Source organism: Melospiza melodia, unplaced genomic scaffold (assembly GCF_035770615.1).
Source record: "Melospiza melodia melodia isolate bMelMel2 unplaced genomic scaffold, bMelMel2.pri scaffold_55, whole genome shotgun sequence".
Taxonomy (NCBI): domain Eukaryota; kingdom Metazoa; phylum Chordata; class Aves; order Passeriformes; family Passerellidae; genus Melospiza; species Melospiza melodia.
This window is the reverse complement of record NW_026948799.1, coordinates 3,502,615-3,523,811: the sequence shown is the minus strand read 5'-3', so window position 1 is coordinate 3,523,811 and position 21,197 is coordinate 3,502,615. Positions and strand designations below refer to the sequence as shown.

The window sequence follows — 21,197 nt, the reverse complement described above, 5'->3', positions numbered from 1 at the left end:
CACATTATTATTATATGTATATATTTATATATAAATACAGATATAGACATGTAGATATAGACATATATACATAAAAATCTATAAATATAAACATGAAGGTCTTATTATACTATAAATATGTATATAGTTATTTGTTATATTGATATTTCACTTGCACAAGGGCATCTGAGCTCAAGATGAAAACCTTCTTCTGTTGCTCCATGTGGGAGCATTCCAACAATAATTGTTCCTTCTGAAGGTGCTGTTTCCCACGTACTCTCAACAAATTCATCTTTGTCTGCCCAAATCCACAAGGTCTTTTCCTTTTCCATTTGCAATTTTTGGATGCATTTGAAGCCATCCAGGGGTGCAGTTTCTTTTACCCAACTGCCCCACTGCTCACACAGGGCTCCGACCTCAGCTCACTCCAGAGCCAGGAAACTCCATGGAAGGGTTTCCCAGCTGGCAATTTCTGATGGGACTGATTCCTCACATTTACACTGAACAAGTGACATTTTGTTGGCATCTGGCCAGACTGTGCCAGTTTTGTTTTACCAGTGGGCAGGGTCAGCACCATAGACACAGACTCCAACTGAAGGAATCAGTGTCATTTCCTGCAGTTCAGAGCAGCAAAGAATCACAAAAGGAGCAGCTCAGCAATGCACCCAACCATCCCCACCAAAGACTGCCTGCAGTGATTAAGAAAGATCCAGCAGCATTTACCCTCAGCCTTTACCATCCCCCAGACCGACACAGCAGCTGGGCAAGCTGTCACAGCCAAGGGCTGCAGAGCCACTCCTGGGCACTGGGAATTCCTGCAGGTGCCTCCAGCCCCAGGTGAGGCTCCAGCCCCGCTGGGAGAGGGCCCAGCTCTGACAGTGCTGAATGAACAAACTGTCAGCACTGCTAGTGTGGCAACATCTGCTTTCATCCTCCTCTTGGGTCCCTCCCAAAGCCTGGCCAGGGCTCAAAGAGGAACCAAGGGAGGTGACTTTGACCATACAGCCCCAAACAAGGCCAGATGTCAGATTTCATGGCCTTGTCTGGCTTCTAAATACACAAAGGTCAATCCATGTTTCACTTATGAGTGGCTACATCTATTACAGTGCTAATGACCATGCATATTTCATCAGGGAGCAGATACAAAGAGAACCTTTGGTTGGAAGGTTCATCCAGAGGCCACCTTTGGCTCAGGGCCTGCTGTCCAGGCCTTGGCACTTCAGGGACATGGTTTACTGCTGGGCTTGGCACTGCTGGGTGAGCGGCTGCACTGGGTGAGCTCAGATGGCTTTTCCAATAGAAAGGATTCTGTGATTCCATGATTATATCCACTGCATTCAGCAGGGGCTATTTTAGCAGCATTACTTTGCTCCAAAAGTTCCCTCTTGCCCAGCTCCTGTGGCCTGAGGCTTCAGCTCCTTCAGCTCCTGGTGCTGAGCTGCTCATGCTGAACGAGACGGCTCGGAGAGAAGAACACAGTCCATGCAATTCCTTCTGGGACATGGAGAGGGGAGGCTGTGCAAACAGGAGCTGTTTGCATTGCTGTTTTGTTTGCTGTGGCCTGCTCTCTGCCCTTCACGCCTTTCAGCGCTTTGAACCAGCCAAGAGCTTTCTCCAAGAGTGCAATGGAGCAGCTGCTCCTGCTCCCAGGCCTGGCTCTCTCCAGTCTCTGCCCTTGCCTGGTTCTGTCCCTCTTGCTGTGCCCTCTGTTCCACCAGGGCTCCCTGGCTGCTGCCCAGGACTGTGGCACTGGCACAGATCCAGTGCTCCAGAGCCTCCTTTCTGTGCCCTTGCAGCTGCCTGGGCACAGCAGCCTTTTCCATCTGGAAGCTCCCCATGCACAGGGAGTGCCCAGCTCCGTTCCCTGCACAGCCTCCAGGAGCCCAGGGCTGCCATCTCCAGTCCCTGCTGGCACTGGGGGCTCCCAGGTGCCTCAGGCTGCTGTGACACCGCTGCACACGGGAGGCAAGAGGGGCAGGGGCTGTGCTCAAAGTCAGCTCCATCTGCTGCTGCTGCGGCTGCTGTGGTGTCATTTGTGCAGCCCTGGCCCAGAGTCAGGGATCAGATCCTGCCAGTCTCTTCCAGCCCTGGCTGCTCAGAGTTTGGGCCTTGGAGCCTCAGGTGGCCAAAGGCAGCTGCTGCTGGTCCCTCTGTGTGCCCGAGTTCAGCAGTGCTGCTCCATCAGTCTGTGCCCAGCAACGGGGAAAAGCCTCAGCCCTGCAGGGCCAGGAGCTGCCGGGCTCTGCCTGAGCAGCTCAGCCAGCAGGAAGGGAGCTGCTCCACACACGAACCAGGAGCAAAGGACATTCTTTTTGTAGGACATGTTTTCTATTGAAAGGAAAAAAAAGGAAAAAGTAATCAAAAACTATATAAAATGTGAAAGATAAAAAAAAACCCCAAGTCTGCAGTGAAAAATCATCTCTAACTTTGAATTAAGAGGCAACTGATATTTTGAAAGAGAACTCAGTTATTTACTTTGTAAATGTGCTGATGGCATGGATCCATCTTACTGACCTCAGCAGTCTTTTTAAAAAGTTTTTGAGGATTGTTTCCAATATTGTTATTTTAAATTGTGGTCGAGGCAAGAGGAAATTGCTTTGTGCCCTTCCAGCTCCAAGCAGGACTGGGAGTGGAAACTCTGTCAAAGCCCAAATCCTTTACAAGACGACCTTCCTTCTCAGCCTGGGAATGAGCGGAACATTCCCATTGAAACTTTCAGGGATTTCTTAGAGTCACAAAGTCCCACTGACAGCTTTTTGCTCTGGTGTGGAAGTGCAGAAGGGCAATTCTCCATCCACCAGCTCCAGCCTGCACTGCCTCAGGAGCACGGCCCACTCACCAGCTTTGGCCCACTCGTGGCACTTCTAGAGGAGGAAGAAAGTGCAGTTGCACAATTCCAGCCAATCAAGAAGGAAGAATGGGACAGACAAAACACCCTGTACAGATCCAGGCGTTCAGCCGGGACTGTGGAGAGTTTGGGTCCTTGCCAGTTGGATGTGTGTCCCCAGCTGCAATCTCTGGGCCTGCAGCAGAGTCTCACTCACCTGCCAAAGCAGAAAGCTCAGGCGCTGTGCTCACAACGGGCTCGTCTGATGCAAAGCTGTCAGAGCAATGTGAGGGCAGAGCCAGCCCAGCAGGGCCCAGGGCTGAGCCCAGCAGAGCCCTGGCAGAGCCCAGAGCAGCCTCAGCACCTGCAGAGCCTGGCTGCAAGGGGAGAAAGCAGAAAGTGCTCATCAGCTGAGGGCTCCTGTGCCCTTGTGCCAAGGCCTGCGGTGCCCAGGACATGTTGGCCGTGCCCAGAGCTGTGCCCAGAGCTGCCCATCCCTGCTGCCTTTGGCAGCAGAGCAGGAGGGCAGCACATGTGCCCAGCCTGCAGCCAGCCAGGGCACACCCAGCCCTCAGCAGCTGCCCAGAGCCAAAAAGCAGCTGGGCAGCTGACTGAAGAATTCATTGCGTCTGCCCCAGCAAAGGGGGAACCTTTGGTGCCCAGCTGTGCCATGCCCAGACCTGGGAGCAACCCCATGCCTGTAGACTCACCTGCAAATTGGACCTGGAGCCTGGCTTTGAAGAAGGTGCCAGAATCCAAGTCCATCATCTTCAGCTGGCCAGGCCAAGGAAGAGATTATCATCTTTGAGGTTGTCCTTGGTGTCTCCAGCACCAGCCCCACTTGGAACAGCTTCTCCAGGGGCTCCTTCTCCTTCCGTGGGGTCAGACCAGGCTGTCAGGGCTCTGCCTAGGGCCCCAGCCATCCATGAACCATACAAACAAAACCAGGGGGATGGTGGCCACCAGTGCTTGTCACACCGGGTCTCCAGCTCAGCTCCAGCCCAAGCGCTGCATGTTGCCTTCTGCTGACCCCTGCTCACAGCTACAGGCAGGACAAAACCAGCCTGGTTTGCTTTGCCACTGATTGCCAAGAGATGTGTGGAGCTGGTACCTGCTAGGTCCCTGGATCCAACTGTGCACGTGGATTTCTTCAGTCTTCTAGGGCAGGGAAACACCCTTCACCCAAGGATGACAGAAAAGATCTTCTAAGGATGGCCTGTCCGAGGGTTGCATGGACAAACACCTCTTAATAACATCTTGGCACTCTGGGGAGAGAAACCAGAAATCACCAGTCAGTTGGAGAAGTTGCCCTCCTGTTCCCATGCCCAGGTCATGCTGGGTGTGACCAGAGCTGGGCCTAAACTTCCCCATGGATGCTCTGTTTGGAGGACAGCAGGAGAGCAGGACATGTGCCTGCTCAGCAGCTGCCAGAGTGGTTTGCCCATGAGCCCGCTGCTGTCTCCCAGCACTGGTATTCCCCCCGTGCCCAGAGATGAGGATCCACCTCGAGAGAGCCGTCGTGGGAACAAGATCCGCCCCCGGATGATCTCCTGGCCCCTCCTGAACGGGTGCTTCCCCATGACCAGGTGGCACAGCAGGAGGCCAAGGGACCAGATCGTGGCTGCCTCGCCGTGGTAGCGTTGGTGCTGGATCCACTCTGGTGTGCTGTAGGACAGGGTTCCTGTGGAACACAGACACAGCTCAGCAGGGGGATGCTGCTGCTCCCAGAGCCCAGCCCCAGCATCCCTGGGCATGTGGGGGCTGCCCCAGAGGCACACGGGGTGAGCGCTGCCCTCTCGCCAGCACTTGGGACTTGTGCACAAACTCGCGGCTGGAAAAGAAGCCACTGGACTGAAAGAGGGCAGCACAATCCCTGGGAAAGCCCAACCATGACACACAAAGGAAAAACCCACCCAGTAGTGGAGAAAACCCACTCTCCTCCCCACCTGCACGGCCTCCAAAAATGTTAATAAGCCAAGGCGAACAAGGAGAGCGGAGCAGTCCAGCCCTTCCTTGCCTGCACACCAAACCATCTGGGGAATGGGGTCAGACCCCCCTCTCTGCTGCCCCCATGGGGGTTTGTGTCAGGCTGGCTGCCCCAGCTCCAGCCCCAGCCCAGGGCACAGTGGGCGCTGAAGGCTGTCAGCAGGGCTGGGAGCTGGCCGCCCTCACACCCCACCCAAATCAACTCGGCTCTAGCATCAATCCCATCCCGGCTGCAATAGGCGGAAGCCCCAGTGCTGCACCCAGGCTGGGCCACGAGATGCCCAGGAGCACCCCCTGCGAGGCCTCACCTGCAAACTGGGTGTAGGCTGTGTCTTGGAGGAAGGCGCCACAGCCAAAGTCGATCAGTTTCAGCTGCCCGCTGGCCAGGTCGAGCAGGACATTCTCGGGCTTGATGTCCCGGTGCAGGACCCCGCAGCTGGTGCAGTGCCGCACGGCCTCCAGCACCTGGCGGAACAGTCCCCGCGCCTCCTCCTCCGGCAGGAACCCCCGCTCCGCCAGGAAACCCGAGAGCTCCTGGCACCGCTCCGGACGCTCCAGCACCAGCAGGAAGCTGTCGGGGAGCTCAAGCCACTCCAGGCGCTGAATGACACCGCCACAGCCACAGGACACCTTGGCCAGCAGCACGATCTCCAGGGGTGCGCTGGTGCCGTCGGGCTGCGGGAGGAGCACGACGCCGTCAGTGGGGCCGAGGCCGTGCCAGGGCTCTGGGAGCCCTCAGCCAGCCCGGGATGCTCTGCATGCCCCCCTCAACCCACGCCCGCTCTCCCCGCAGGGCTCACGGCGGCTCCCACCGTGCCGGGCCCCGGCTCCTCGCCGCCCGGCACGGCCCGGCTGCTGCCGCTGGCCCCGCTCACTCACCAGCTCGCCCCAGTGCCGGATGCGATCCCTCGGCACGCGTTTGATGGCACCTGCGAGCGAGGGAGAGCAGCGGGGTGAGCTCGCCGCCTGTCCCGCCGCGCCCCGACCTTCTCCTCCTCCTCCCTCCTCCTCCGCCCCCTCCTCCTGCGCCCGCCGCCGGCCCTGCCGCTCACCGGGGCGCCGTCCGAGAGCCGCGTGGCCGCGAAGACGCTGCCGAAGCCGCCGCGCCCCAGCAGCGAGCCCAGCCGGTAGCGCTCCTGCAGGGCCTCCTGCGCCTTCCCTGCGGGCGGGACGCGGCTGTCAGCGCTCGGCCCGGGGCCAGCAACGGCCCCCGAGCGCCCCTCACCCGCCCCGGGCCCGGCATCCCCACCCGCCCCGGGCCCCGACAGCTCGGGGACGGAGGCCGCGCTTCCGAGCGGCGGAGCTCGGGCCGGGGAAGCCGCATCGGAAGCGGCGGGAGCGGCCGCGCCGCAGGTGTGCTCCGCGGGCCCCGGGAGAAGCCGGGGCCGGGGCCGGGACTGGACCCTGCGTCGGGTCCGGGGCCGGGCTCGGGCCAGGCGGAGCCGAAGGGCGGCGACGCCGCCCCCGCACCAGGCACTGATGCCCGCCCGGCAGCGCCACTGCCAGTACGGCCAGAGCCGGGCGGAGGCGAGACCGCGGCGGGACGGCCGGGGCCGGGCATGGGGCCGGGGGCGGGCCGGGGGCATGGCCCTGCCCTGCAGGGGAGAGGGAGGCGGGGAGAGGAAAGGGACGCCGGGAAAGGGACCCCGAGAGAAGGGTGCCCGACAGCGGGAAAGGGAGAGAAAGAGAAATAATAGGACAAAGAGAAAGAGAAAGAAAAATAGGGGAAAGCGTGTTTTAAATTATCAGTTTTGCTGCTCTCGCCGCTGCTGCTGCTGCTGCTGCTGCTGCCGCTGCTGCAACTGAGGCACCGGGGCCGTTCGTCCCCGTGTCCGTTCCCCGCTCGCCCCACGAGCCCCACGTTCGAGCCCCGCGCGCCCCGGGGACAGCCCCTCCGTCTGCCCAAACACGGGAACTTTGCAGCGCTGAGCCCGGATGCAGAGCCCTGACTCCTGCACACTGGCACAGCGATGCCCTCGCTTGCTGCTGTGCATTGTCATTGCTGAGGGTCAAACACTGTCGGGCCACCTTCCCTTGGGGTAGGATTCCTACCTGAGCCCAGCACTGCACTTACACCTCCAGTGTTGCTTTCCCGTAAAAACAGGGGAAGGAAAACTGTGTGTGGCTCATGGTATTTTAGAGTGTCTAAAAATCACTAAGTCATCGATCCTAGAGGCGAGGTGCATCTGGAATTACCGGACGCAACATAGAAAAGGGGAGCATAGAAAAAAATAGAGGAAAACACCTTGGATTGTTTCTTTTATTTTACATCTGGAAAGCTGTTTCAGTTTTCCAAGAGTCTTCTCCTGTCTGCTCTTCCCAAGAATCTCTCATGGAGAACAAGGTCAAGCTTCTGTCACAAGATTTGCCACCAGGAAATTACGCCACTGGTGAAATTTTCATTGTGACTGTTTGTGCTGGCTTAGGGTAAATTTGGGGAGGAAACCTCCTAAAGGGGTCTGTCTAGAAAGCAAGTTGAAGTGGCCCCTACCCCTACTAGTTCAGGAAAAGACTTCCCTGGAGAAAAGTGAAAAAAAACCCCATTTTTTTTTAAACGAGTAAAGTATTCACAAGCATGAAAAATGAATAATATTAAATAAAACCTTGGACAGTGCTGAAGAGTTGGCCAATTCAGAAAGTCCTTTTTGTGGGTTGTAGTTGGCTCACTCAGTCTCTTCTAAGTCCCTCTGGTTCTGGAATGCAGCATTCCAGAGCTCGGGGGGCCACAGGTGTGAGCTGCAGGTGTTTGTCTGGGTTTTCAGTCCAGAGCAGGTTTAAACAGTTCCAAGAAAAAGGAAAGTCACAGTCCGAGGAACTTCTCTTCCTGAGGTGGCTAAAATCAAATTGCTGGACCTTGGCTGTGAAGGCATCGGGAAATTTCCAAATCTGGGCACTGGCGGTCCCAGCAAACACCAGATCATGGTGGCGCTGGAGCCAGAACCTGAAGATTTCCAAACTTTGGCTTTCTGTGCAAGCAAATCACTGGGCTTGGGCTGTGCCAGCACCAGGAAGTTTTCAGATCTGGCCACTGGCACTGCCAGCAAAATCCTGATCTGGGTGGTGTCGTTGCCAGTGACAGAAATCTGCCGGATTTGGGCTCTGCTGGCATCGGGAAATTTCCAAATCTGGGTTCTGGTGCAGCAAACACAAGATGTGGGCAGTGCCAGACCCAGTAGCAGAAAGGTGAAAGGTTTTGGATTTCTGTGCCAGCAAATTGCTGCACTTGGGCTGTGTCAGAATAGGGAAATTTCCAGATCTGGGCACTGGCAGTGCCAGCAAACACCAGTGAAACCTTCTGGTCCTTGTCTGCACTGTTGACCAGTGGTTTCCCTGAGAACCAGCTCTGGCAACTTTACAGACAGAGACTGCTTTCATCTCATTGTCTGGAAACAGAACTTTACTGAAGGCAAACACAACAAACAGGACGGCGTACACAGTACAGAGAGAGAAGCAGAAAAAGGCCTGGGTCCAGGGTCTAGCAGGAATATTTATACATTTATTTATGGGGAGGGGTTAAGGTGGGATCTGAGGGAAGGATCCAAGAGGAAGGAAGGATTAAGAATATTACAGTTTTTGCAGTATAAAGTAACCAGTGGTAGCAAAGAGAACTCAGAACTTTCTAGTAACAATTACATAACTGAACAAGAGGATTATGGGCGGGAGCTCCTGCTGACCCCAGCTAAAGAGAGTTTTCCCACGGCCTTAAACTGAGGTCTCCCTCTTCTTTTAAACCAACCCCAACACGCCAGATCTGGGCAGTGCCGGGTTTTGGCTTTCTTTGCCAGACAATTGCTGCATTTGGGTTGTGCCAGCACCAGGAAATTGCCAGATCTGGGCACTGGCGGTGCCAGCTAACCGCAGATCTGGGTGGTGCCGGTGGTATCACCAGAAAATTGCCAGGATTTGTCTTTCTGTGCCAGCAAACTGCTGGACTTGGGCCGTGCTGCCACTGGGAAACTGCTGGATATGAGCACTGGCAGTGCCAGCAAACACCAGATCTGGGTGGGGCCAGCACCAGGTATTTGCAAGGTCTTGGCTTTCTTTGCCAGAAAATTACTAGACTCAGGCTGTGCCGGCACCAGGAAATTCCTGCATCTGGGCACTGGTGGTGCCAGCAAACACCGGATCTTGGCATTGCCAATGACGGTAGCAGGGAATTGCCAGATTTTGGCTTTCTTTGCCAGAAAATCGCTGGACTTGGCTCTGCCAGAACAGGGAAATATCCAGATCTGAGCACTGGCAGTGGCAGCAAACACCAGGTCTGGGCACCTGTATTGGCATAATCTGGTTGGCCAATAATAAATATTGGCATAATTGCCAGATTCTGGCTTTCTGTGCCAGCAAATTGCTGGACTTGGGCTGTGCCAGCCCTGGGAAATTTCCGGATCTGGGCACTTGTGCAGCAAACACCAGATCTGGGTGGTGTCTCATCGTGTGTTTTTATACTTTATAATACTTTGCAATAGTTTTGTTTTTGAATCCCTGACTTTTTCCCAAATGGTTCATCCCAGATGGTACCCCCCTTCCTTTACCTGTGTAATCCCTTTCACTTGCTGAGATCATCCCCAAATCCCCAGCCTGGCTCTCTGTCAATCACTCAGCATCCCATCCCCTCCATCTAGAAGCTTTGGTCCAGGATGTCGAGTGATTAGCAAGAGGCCAGGGGTAAGCCCCCCAAGCCTTGCCCCAAATGCTGTCCTAAATGTCTGTCCCCCAGTACCCATCCCTTAGGGTCACTTATTGTTTAGTAAAATGTTATCTACTTTTGGTTTCCACCTCCCTTTAAATGTAACCTTGGCACATCTCCCGGGGCTCTCAGCAGGAGCCGCCTGAGGTGTAGGGGCTCCTTTGGGACTCCTAGAATAAAATCTGGGATTAACCCCTGCTAAGAATCGGGCCTTAATCTTTTACCCATGTCTCTGGTGTCTCTCCTGCTGCAAAGATGACCACGTGCCCTCCATACCCTCAGGGCTTGGGAGAGTGTCTCCCCGCTGTCGGCCGTGTCGGGGTTCCCCCTGGTGTCTGCCAACTCGGGACTGGCTGAGGGTTCCTGAGAGGCTCCCAAAGGGACAGAGACACTGCCCATATAGGTAAACTGAATGGCCCTGGGATTTTGGAGGTAATTACAAATTGGCCTGAAGGTGAAAATTTTGGTGTCACAGATGAAGAACAAGACCAGCAACATGGACTGAAGAAGCTCCTCCATATAACCAAGTTTTCCCAGAGGAAACACGCTACGGTCTTTTCACTGATGGTTCCTGTCCAATCGTAGGGATGAACCGAAAGTGGAAAGCAGCCATATGGAGCCCCACACAACAGGTTGCACAAGCTACCAAAGGAGAAGGTGGATCAAGTCAATTTGCTGAACTCAAAGCTGTTCAGCTGGCCCTGGACATTGTAGAAAGAGAGAAGTGGCCAAAGCTCTACCTCTACACTGATTCATGGATGGTGGCCAATTCTCTGTGGGGGTGGCTGGAGAGGTGGCTGGAAAGAGGCTAACTGGCAGCATAGAGGAAAACCAATCTGGGCTGCTGATGAGTGGAAAGACAGTGCTTCCAGGATAGGGAGGCTGCCTGTGAAGGTCCACCACATAGATGCTCATGTCCCCAAGAACTGGGCTAATGAGGAACACCAAAACAACAAACAGGTAGATCAGGTAGCAAAAATAGAGGTGTCAAAGACAGACTTAGATTGGCAACATAAGAAAGAGTTTTTCCTAGCTCGATGGGCCCATGATGCCTCAGGTCATCAGGGTGGAGATGCTACCTATAAGTGGGCACGAGACCAAGGGGTGGTTCTAACCATGGACAGTATTTCTCAGGTCATCCATGACTGTGAGACATGTGCTGCCATCAAGCAGGCCAAGCGAGTGAAGCCCCTGTGGTATGGTGGGCGGCGGTCCAAGTACAAGTATGGGGAGGCCTGGCAGATTGACTACATCACACTGCCCCAGTCATGCCAAGGCAAGTTCTATGATCTGACCATGGTGGAAGCCACCATTGGATGGTTGGAGACCTACCCTGTGCCTCACGCCACTGCCAGGAACACCATCCTGGGCCTGGAGAAGCAAATCCTGTGGACACATGGAACCCCTGAGAGGACTGAGTCAGACAATGGGACTCATTTCAAGAACAGCCTTATCAATACCTGGTCCAGAGAACATGGTATTGAATAGATATATCATATCACCTATCATGCACCAGCTGCTGGGAAAGTTGAACGGTGCAACAGACTACTTAAAATGACTCTGAAGGCAATTGGTGGTGGAACTTTTAGAAATTGGCAAATGAACTTAGCAAAAGCCACCTGGATGGTCAACATCTGAGGGTCCATAAATCGAGCTGGTCCTGCCCAGTCTGAACCCCTGCACACAGTGGATGGAGATAAAGTCCCTGTTGTACACATGAAAGGTGTTTTAGGAAAGACTGTTTGTATTAATTCCGCCCCAGTCAAAGACAACCCCATCTATGGGATTGTTTTTGCTCAAGGACCTGGTTACACTTGGTGGGTAATGCAAAAAGACGGAGAAAGCCGTTGTGTACTACAAGGAAACCTAGTCATAAGTGAAAACTGTGTGTACGGTTTTACTCTGATGCAGATGGAAATAGAATAAGGGGTGGATAATGTCCTGGATTGAAAGGAAATATGTGTGTTCTGTTCCCATCTGTTAGAGGTGAAGCAGTTATCTTCTGTTAATTGGGCAGTTTTCTTTATCTCTTCCACAAACCAATCCTCCCTCTGGGGAGACATCTGCTGTTAATGAGCCATTGAGTGTCACTGCATGACTGATCAAAATTACATCATCCCATTGTGAGATGCTCCACCCAGACCGAGGAGCCAAGCATTCCTAACTAGATATAAAATCTGAGATTTTGGGACACCAGAACAGCCTTTTCCACTGGATTCCCAGAGGAGCAGCAGCCTTTTCCATTGGATTCCCGGAGGAAGACCAGGCCTATCTACACCATCACTGGATCTTCAAAGGAAGACTACACCCTTCTACAGGATCACTGCTTCAACAGAACCACATCTGCCACTTCAGGAGGACTTCAGCCACCATTTCAATTGGACTGCTACCAGCACCCTGACCAACAGGGTGTCAGGAAATATTCTGACTCTGTCAGTGCTGCTTGTATTACTGCATGGTTTATTTGTTTAATTTTCTTCCCTAATAAAGAACCGTTATTCTTGCTCCCATATCTTTGCCTGAGAGCCCCCCCTTCATTTCAAAATTACAATAATTCAGAGGGAGAGGGTTTACATTTTCCATTTCCAGGGAAGGTCCTGCCTTCCTTAGCAGACACCTCTCTTCAAACCAAGACATAAACCCTTAGGGGGAAATTGAAAATATATACCCCACACTCAGTTAGAAGTATCCTAAGCCAAAAGGCTGAGAAATAGCTCACTGATTCCTGTATGTTAAATTATGAGGCCATCTTAATAGATAATGATTTAGAGGGAATTGTGTGTAACCAACTCAACCCTGCCCAGTTTTTCTATGGAGAACCAGATGAGGAACTAATACATAATTGCCTAGAGGTTATAAACTATCAAACTAAAGGAAGAGAGGACCTAACAGATCAACCACTCCAAGGTGGAAAATGATTGTACATCAATGGATCTTCATGAGAAATAAAGGGGCACAGGGTATTGCGGTACGCTATAGTGCATGAAGTGTTGGTAGCGAGAAAAGAGAAAGTTACCTTTCAACTGGTCAGCCCAAGGTGTGAGTTGAATGCCCTAAAACAAGCTCTGGAAACATTACACAGAAAACTGGAACAATAGATACAGATTGAAAATATGCTTTTGGAATAGTGCATGACTTTGGAAAAATATGGGAAGAGAGGGGGCTATTCAATTTAAAGGGAAAGGGACTGATTCACAAAAAATTTCTTTTAGAAGAGTTAGAAACCTTACAATTACCAGAGGAAGTAGCAGTGGTGTATGTTAAAGGACATAAAAAAGGGGCAACTCAGGAGGAGTGAGGGAACAGTTAGGCTGATCTAGAGGCTAAAAATGCAGTTGAATCAGAGACAAAAAAAAGTAATAATAGTATTAACAGCCATGAGAGAAATGCAAAAAGTCCCCATATTCAGTGGGACAGAAGAGGAAAAACTCCTTAAAAGAGAAGCTAAGAAAGATAAAAAAGAGAAGTGGAGATTAGCAGATGGGAGGCAAGTGTTGAATAAACTCCTGGCCAGGAAAATGCTAGAAGGCATACATGAAACAACACATTCGGGTACACAAGTGCTAAGTGATCAATTTCTATGGGATTAGGACTGCATAGGAATTTTCAGAATAGCTAAGCAAGTAACTGAATGGAGTGTGATATGTCAACAAGTGAGTAAGAAAATCATGAGGAAAACCCCCAGAAGAGGGTGACAACTAGCATTAGGGCCCTTCCAAAATATCCAAGTAGACTTTACTGAGCTTCCCCACATACAACAGTGGAAGTTTTTGCCAGTGATAGTAGATCACTTGACTCATTGGATAGAAATGGTACCCACTGTGAAAACCAATGCCAATGTTGTGAGTAAAACACTTCTAGAATCAATCATTCCCTGATATGGGATGGCAAACAGGATTGATCCCGACTGGGGAACTCATTTTACATCAAAGATATTGCAGAAAGTTGTTCAGGCCCTGGGAGTAAAATGGGAATTACACACTCCAAGGTATCCACAGAGTTCTGCTCGGGTTGAGAGAATGAATCAAACTCTTAAAAGAGCTCTAGTTAAGCTAATGATTTAAACCCAAATGTCATGGATAAAATGTCTCCCTTTGGCCTTAGGAAGAATTAGAACCCAAGCCCAGTCAGATATAGGGATGTCACCCCATGAAATGATGTTTGGGTTACCCTTCCTGACCTCACCCCAGAAGGTTGCCACCTATGAGGGAGGGGAAGCCAATGCCAAGAAATAAGTTATGTCTATAGCACAAACCTTAGAAGGGATACGACAAAAAAGGGCAATTCCTCAAACTACCACCCTGGATTTCAGAATCCATAATATTAATCCCTGGAATTGGGTGATGATTTAAGTCATGGGGAGATCAGCCTCTAACTCCTCAGTGGGAAGGTCCCTTTCAGGCACTGCTCACCACCGAATCGGCCATGCGAACTGCAGAGCAGGGATGGACTCATGGCAACACAGTCAAAGGCCCAGTAGAAGAGCCCAAAGAGTGGACTACAACATCCAGGCTGGGTCAAACAAGATTGACTCTCGAGCAGAGACTGAAAGACAACCAGAAAAACACCAAGATGCCCAAAAAGTAGAGTCAAGCTTCCATCAGCCATCTTGAGATCTGTCTTCCTGTTTCAATGGATGAGAATTACCAGCATCTGTTGAGGGGAAGTACACAAGGGACTGTAAAAGGTAATGGGACAGCTTCTTCAAGAAAATAAGAGAAAAGAGAAAGGAAGGAGGGCAAGACTGGGTTGGCCCCTTTGTTTGCTACCAAGAAGGCTCCATAGCCCTGCTGCGGGTAGCAACCCCGTAGGCATGGTAAGGTAGGGACAAAAGGCCATACTGGACCTCTATAATTCCTCAATTGTCTTTTAATTCAACAAGGACTGGAGGGCAGGGCCAAGTTGTCCTCTGTACTCACCCCTAAGATACACTGACTATGGGCAGCATCCACATAGGCACGGTAGATGGGAGTCAAAGCCATACTGGACCTCTGGGATGCCCTTTTGTTCATTCCAAATAAGTGTGTCTAGGGAAAACCTGAGATTTTTTCTCCTGTTCCCATGTCTTTGCCGACATCAACAGATGCTGGTATGACTCATTCAAAAGTGAGAGAAAATTTTTGAATCAATTGTTTGAAAAAAATTACTTCTAGAAAAAGAAATGGAGGGTTTATTATAGATGAGTAATCCTATGGTTGACACTCACAATGAAGGAGTGGACATTAAATATATGTTATGAGAAGTTTTGTATATGTATAGTTATCCTTCCCCTCCCCCTTGCATTGTTATCACAGGATGGCCTGAGTAGTCGGGGCATTTGGGAGGGTTGGCTTGTTACTGTGGCAGCACCTGACCTCCAATCAAGGTGTAAGACAGTGATCTCCACCACTGGACAGAGAAGAAGGAGTCAATTGACAAGGCTTTGGGAGGGGCTAGAGGTATAAAAGACAGAGCATCCAATCTGTAGATACACACATGGTGACTGAATTTTTTGCCCCTGATGCTGTATTGTTTTCTTTATTCAGTCTTCTGTTGTATTTTTATAAGGTCTTAATAAAGTATTTAAAATTTTGAAAGTAAAAATTATTTCTCACATGGAAATGGGGAATTTGGGGCAAGGTTGTCCACACTGGGTCAGCTCTCAAGGTACAACTTCACTGACCACCCCAGACCTCCTTAGGAAATAGCCTGGATAAAAATCAATCACAGAATGCTGCAATGACCACTTCTCTACAGAGAACAGTAATAAAATACATTCCTTAAGATAGGAATACATATTTCTTAGAAGCTCTTTGAAATATTTCTCCAAAAATATAAAAAGAAATATTTTGAATGAACTGTTCCAGAGCTGAGGAAAATCAAGGCAGAGCCATGGTTTGTGAGGACTTGCTTGATCCTAATGAGCCCTGTGGTACATTTGGAACTGAGCCCTTGAACCTCAGGGCCTGAGAGGGGATTGCACAAACCTTTCCAAGAGCCGAAATCAGAGGAAAAATTCAAAGTGTCTCAAAGCTTGAATGGGTCTCACAGAGGTCCATCCCCGACACAGGCTCCTCAATGGCTCCTTGGAAGACAGAATTGGAGGCCAGGATGGCACAAAATCTCAGAGAATCAGAGTGTAGAAAGGAAAATTCAAAGTACCTTAAAAATCTTGAGTATCTTAAAGCATTAATGAGCCCCACTGAGTGTCAGTACAAAGCTCTCAAGGGACTCATTAAAGCAGATAACTGGGGACATGATTGCACAAACCTCTCACAGAGTCTCTATCAAAAGGGAAACAACCAAGTACCTTAAAATAACTGAAGTACCTTGAAGCATTATAGAGCCCACTGAGTGTTGTTACTGACAAAGCCTGTCCAGGGACTAATTACAGCAGATAATTGGAGGCCATGATTGCACAAACCTCTCAGAGACTCCAAGGCAAAAGCCAAACCCAAAGTCCTTTGAAAAACCTGCAGTCCCTGCAGGGAGTATTCAGGAGCCCCCAGGGCCATTCCTGGCCAAGGCTCCCCAGGGACTCCTTCCAGCAGATCCTTAAGGCCACTGGGATGTGGGCTAGGGGCGGATGCTGAGCGCAGGACAAGGGGCTGACAGTGCCCAGCCTGACTGGGGCTGTGCCAGGAGGCCCCAGGGCCTCAGGACAAGGTGCCTCCTCACAGCCCTTGGTGGCACAGACCCTGCTGTGCCCCAGGGCACCAAGACTTGGCTTCTCTTTCTCCCCACCTGTCATCACTGCCTCCAGTTCTCTGCTCTGCCTGGGGTCTGGGGACACTTTGTCAGTCGTGTCCCTCAGTGGGACCCATTAAAAGTCCAAGAAACTTTGGAGTTGGATTCTGACTCCGAGTTCTACAGACGTTTCTTCAGCTCCCTCTCAGAGACTGATATTCAGGGCCTGAGCACAAAGCCCCTGAGGGTCATTCAAGTCCTTGTGCTGTGTCTGTGCTGCTGAGCTGGGCTGGGCTGCTGGCACAGAGACAGCTCCTGGTAACCAAGAAGAGCTTCAAAAGCACATTTCTCTTGATGAGCAGCTCTTCTGCCAGCCCAGCAGGGCTGGGGCACTGCCTGCAGCCAGCCCGGGCACAGCACAGAGGCACAGAAGCACAGAGAGCTTCAATCAGTCAGGGCTGGGAAGGTGCTGAGAAGTGCCTGGGGCACAATCACTGCCAGCTCTTGGCACAGCAACCTCTGGCTGCAGGACAATGCAGATGCAGCTCCTGGAGCCATCCCCTCAAGCTGGAACATCCCAATGCCTACAGACTCTGTGAGTACATTCTCTGATTGTCTCTTGTGCAGAGCAGCCAGGGGTGCCCAGGGCTGTCCTGCAGAGCAGGGTCCTGCAGCCCAGGGTGCTGTGCTTGGGCAGGGACTCTGCTGCCTGCCAGGGACAGCTCTCAGCCAGCCCTGGCAGCTGCTCCCAGCACTGGGGGACAAGATCTGGGTGGGAGGTGACAGCTGGTAAGGCTTGGAAGTGTTCTCCTTGTGTGGGGAGGATGCTGCATTGTTCAGGACTCCTCCCTGCATGGCATTTACCTGCAGAACATTTCCAAATAGATTATACAGGGTGCACAGCAAGAAAGGGGCTACATAAAAGGGAAAATCCTGCTTTTTTAATCTAATGACCTGGGCTGCCTTGATGGTAATTGCCCAAAGATATAAATCTCTTAGTTTGGGTGAAGATAATGAAAAAAATTCTCTCAGATGTGAATAAACCAATAAGTGACAGAAATCAGCACAAGGCCTCTCACAGGCAGAATCAGTGTCGCTTTTCCAGCCTCCTCAGGGTTGATCTGACATTCGTATCAGACCCTGCAGAGCCAGAGCTGCCCCTGGGCAGTGCCAGAGCTGGGAGGGATCTGCATGGCAGACCTGAACCCCCAGGTCTCAGCTGGGCTTTGGCAGCACTGGCAGTGCCCAGCCAAGGGGACAGGGAAGCAGCTGCTGGCAGGGACAGCTCCCGGCAGCAGAGCCCTGGGAAGGCAGTGGAGGGAAAGTGCCTCCAGGCTGTGCTGGGATATTTAAAGTCCTCTTCAAGCACAATTATTCCATGATTACTTTTTTTACAGATCCTGATGCCAAGAGAGAACAAATGTCCAACAGCAGCTCCATCAGGCACTTCCTCCTGCTGGCATTGGCAGACGCGCGGCAGCTGCAGCTCCTGCACTTCTGCCTCTTGCTGGGCATCTCCCTGGCTTCCCTCCTGGGCAACGGCCTCATCATCAGCGCTGTAGCCTGCAGCCACCACCTGCACACGCCCATGTTCTTCTTCCTGCTCAACCTGGCCCTCAGCGACCTGGGCTCCATCTGCACCACTGTCCCCAAAGCCATGCACAATTCCCTCTGGGACACCAGGGACATCTCCTGTGCAGGGTGTGCTGCACAGTTATTTCTGAGTTTCTTCTTCATCTCAGCAGAGTATTTCCTCCTGACTGTCATGTGCTACGACCGCTATGTGTCCATCTGCAAACCCCTGCACTACGGGACCCTCCTGGGCAGCAGAGCTTGTGCCCACATGGCAGCAGCTGCCTGGGCCATTGGCTTTCTCAATGCTCTCATGCTCATGGCCAATACATTTTCCCTCCCCCTTTGCAAGGGGAATGCCCTGGGACATTTCTTCTGTGAAATCCCTCAGATCCTCAAGCTCTCCTGTGCCAAATCATATCTTAGGGAACTTCGGCTTCTGGCTGTTAGTGCCTGTTTATTTTCTGGATCTTTTGTGTTCATTGTTTTCTCCTATGTGCAGATCTTCAGGACTGTGCTGAGGATCCCATCTGAGCAGGGACGGCACAAAGCCTTTTCCACCTGCCTCCCTCACCTGGCCGTGGTCTCTCTCTTCACCACCACTGCAGTGTTTTCTCACTTGAAACCCCCTTTGATCTTCTCCCCATCCCTGGATGTGACCCTGTCAGTTCTCTATTCAGTGGTGCCTCCAGCCCTGAACCCCCTCTTCTACAGCCTGAGGAACCAGGAGCTCAAGGCTGCAGTGTGGAAACTGATGACTGGATAGTTTCATAAACATTAAACTGCTGGCCAATTTCTGCAAACCACTTGAAATAAAGTAATCTTTGATCCTTCTTTTTGGTTCATTTTAGAGGTTCTTTCTCTTTTTATTTTACTTTTTTAGTCTTGTCCACTAATAAATATAATTGTTTTTGCCATTTTTCATTTTGTTTCTCTTCACCTTCCCTGTGGCCACAGACTGTGTCAATGAGCTCTTGGTGCCTTTAAATTAACTAAAGGATCTACCAGCAGAGTTTTCTGCAGAGATGCCCTTTTGTTGCCTTCTCTGGAGCTGCAGCAGCAATGTCTGTGTGCAGAGCTGGGGCAGATCAGGGCTGGCCCAGCAGCTGTGCCCAGCAGCAGCAGCACTTGGTGTTGCCAGTGCTGCTGCCGTGGCCCTGCCCCGCTGCCCTGGTGGCCCTGGTGCTGCTGCAGGGCCTGAGTGCTCTCGTGGCTGGGCACAGTCCTGGGGATGGCAGTGCCGGGGCTGCAGCAGGGACAGGCCATGGGCACTGCTGGGGCAGCGCTGACGCCTCTGGCCAGGGCCTGGGGGCTCCAGGCTCCTTGCCCAGGCTCTCTCAAGAACATGGCCAGGCCAATGCTCAGCACAGAAAGCCCCCGTGAGCAGCCCCAGGCTGGCCGTGGGCAGGCTGGGGGCAAACAGCTTGGCTGGGGCTCTGCAAGGGCCCTGGGGCAGACGGGAAGGAGCAGCAGAGCAGGGGCTGATCCATCCCCAGTGCACTGGACAGCCCAGGGCAGCATCCCAGAGCGTCCTGATGGAGCTGCCAACAACATCCCCCCTCTGCAGCCCTGGCCTCTCCCCCAGCTCACACTGGTGCCCCATCCTTGCAGGCACAGACACAGCAGCACGGGATCAGCAGCCCCTGTTTGCTGTGCACAGAGCAGGCAGGAGCACCCCCATGCTGTTGGTGTGGGGACATGAACCTGAGGGAACACAAATGCCATCAGCCCCTGGGGCCAGCAAGGGCTGGGGGACACAAGGGAAACCACTCAGCTTTGTCCTGGCCTCTGCACTCAGCCAGAAAGTTTGTTCCCATCAGCTGGGAGTTTCCTGTCCCACTGCAGACGCTGTTGCTCAGAGCCAAGGCTGCCTGGCAGCCACCCCCAAACTGCCCTCAGCATTTCCTTGGCTTCATCTTTGCTTTCTTTACTCTCCCTGATACAAATTTCTACCTCTTGCCCACCCCTGTTCCCTCCCCTGCAAACAGCCCATCCCTGTTTGCCCTTTCCTCTCTGGCCCCACTCCCCATTGCAGTTCTTGACTTGCCCCCATGGGAACGTCCCTTGGGCAGCAGGATCATCCTACAAGTGATGCAGGAATTGTCTTCAGGCTCCTGCATTGCCTGGTGCTGCTCCCTTGCCAGAGGCACCCCAGGCCAGAGGGACACATCTGGGCTGCTGTGTCTGGCTCTGGGGCTCCCTGTTCTGGGCAGTGAGGAGGAGCTGCAGAGGCACTGCAGGACTGACAGGATGGGCTTTGGGGCTGCCAGGAGAACCTGGGCTGCTGGAGCTTCTGAAGAGGGGGCCCAGGTCTCATCCTGCAACTACTCCAAGGGTGGTTTCAGAGAATCCCAGAATCAGCAAGGTTGGAAGAGGCCATGGAGATCAAGTCCAACCTGTGCCCTGACACCACCTTGTCTCCCTGGGCCTCCTCTCCTCCAGGGTAAACAACTTCAGCTCCCTCAGCCGCTCCTCACAACTCTTGTGTTCTAGACACCTCCCAAGCCTTGTTGCCCTTCTCTGGACACGCTCCAGCCCCTCCATGTCCTTCCTAAATTGGGGGCCCAGAACTGGACACAGCACTCGAGGTGCTGCCCAACCAGTGCTGAGCACAGGGGAAGAATCCCTTCCCTGCTCCTGCTGGCCACACCATTCCTGATCCAGGCCAGGAGCCATTGGCCTTCTTGGCCATCTGGGCACACTGCTGGCTCCTGTCCAGCCTGCTTTTCATCAGTCCCTGCAGGTCCCTTTCTGCCTGACTGCTCTCCAGCCCCTCTGTCTGCCTGACTGCTCTCCAGCCCCACAGCACCTCAGGGGTTGTTGTGGCTAAAGGGCAGGACCCGGCACTTGGACTTTTTAAACCTCACCTTGTTGGATTTGGTTCCTGGATCCAGCCTTTCCAGGGCTATTGGAAAAAAAAGGCTCCCAATATTACCAGTTATGTAGTCCCTGGGCCGGTCTGACCCTCGCTGCTGGGCCAAAGGCAGCAAATGTGGTGTATCACCCCAGAGATACCTTGGCTTGCTGGTGGTTGCAGCTGGGCACTGAACAAGTCCAGGCTTGTTAAGAACCCCGTTTACCTCAGGAGGAATAGCTTCAGGCGATGGTGAAGAGAAAAAGGAGGGGATTCTGCTGGAGGGTTTAATGTCCAGAGGTTTATTCCATGGTTACAGAGGTCTGAATGTGAGGAACTGCTCCAACAGAACTATGCCGCATGGTCTGATCGCCTTTTTAAGCTCAGGGACAGGGGGAGGGGAGGTACAGGTGAGCCACCAACCAGGTGAGAGGGGCAGGGTCTCAGGGGAAGATGACACCGAGAAAGGCCAATGACCTCTGGGCATAGGGGCATCCTTTGAACTTGACCAACCACACGACGCCTTGCTGGAATGTTAAGCCTGATTGACAGGACTCACTCAGCATGGGGGCAAGGGGGAAGGGAGAGAGGTATAGGCACACCTGGGAAAGTGACCTGGAAGGCCA

The 21,197-nt window shown here is 52.5% G+C and overlaps 2 protein-coding genes across 2 annotated transcripts; one reads left to right on the top strand and one right to left on the bottom strand.

Moving 5' to 3' along the window:
• Nucleotides 1-3,837: 3,837 nt before the first annotated feature.
• Nucleotides 3,838-6,006, bottom strand: LOC134413897 (serine/threonine-protein kinase pim-1-like; the record flags this gene model as incomplete). Its single annotated transcript, XM_063147924.1, has 5 exons — nucleotides 3,838-4,071; nucleotides 4,311-4,487; nucleotides 5,101-5,467; nucleotides 5,672-5,721; nucleotides 5,841-6,006. Coding segments are annotated over 5 exons (867 nt in total), but the record flags the coding sequence as incomplete, so codon positions are not given.
• An 11,727-nt stretch (nucleotides 6,007-17,733) lies between these two features.
• On the top strand, nucleotides 17,734-18,483 carry LOC134413895 (olfactory receptor 14C36-like). The gene has a single exon (XM_063147922.1). It carries the CDS (start codon nucleotides 17,734-17,736, stop codon nucleotides 18,481-18,483), a length of 750 nt encoding a protein of 249 aa, XP_063003992.1.
• The last annotated feature ends 2,714 nt before the right edge of the window (nucleotides 18,484-21,197 follow it).

Excerpts from the sequence above, each read along its gene's own strand:
- LOC134413895 (XM_063147922.1), top strand. The coding sequence starts at position 17,734 with ATGTTCTTCTTCCTGCTCAACCTGGCCCTCAGCGACCTGGGCTCCATC.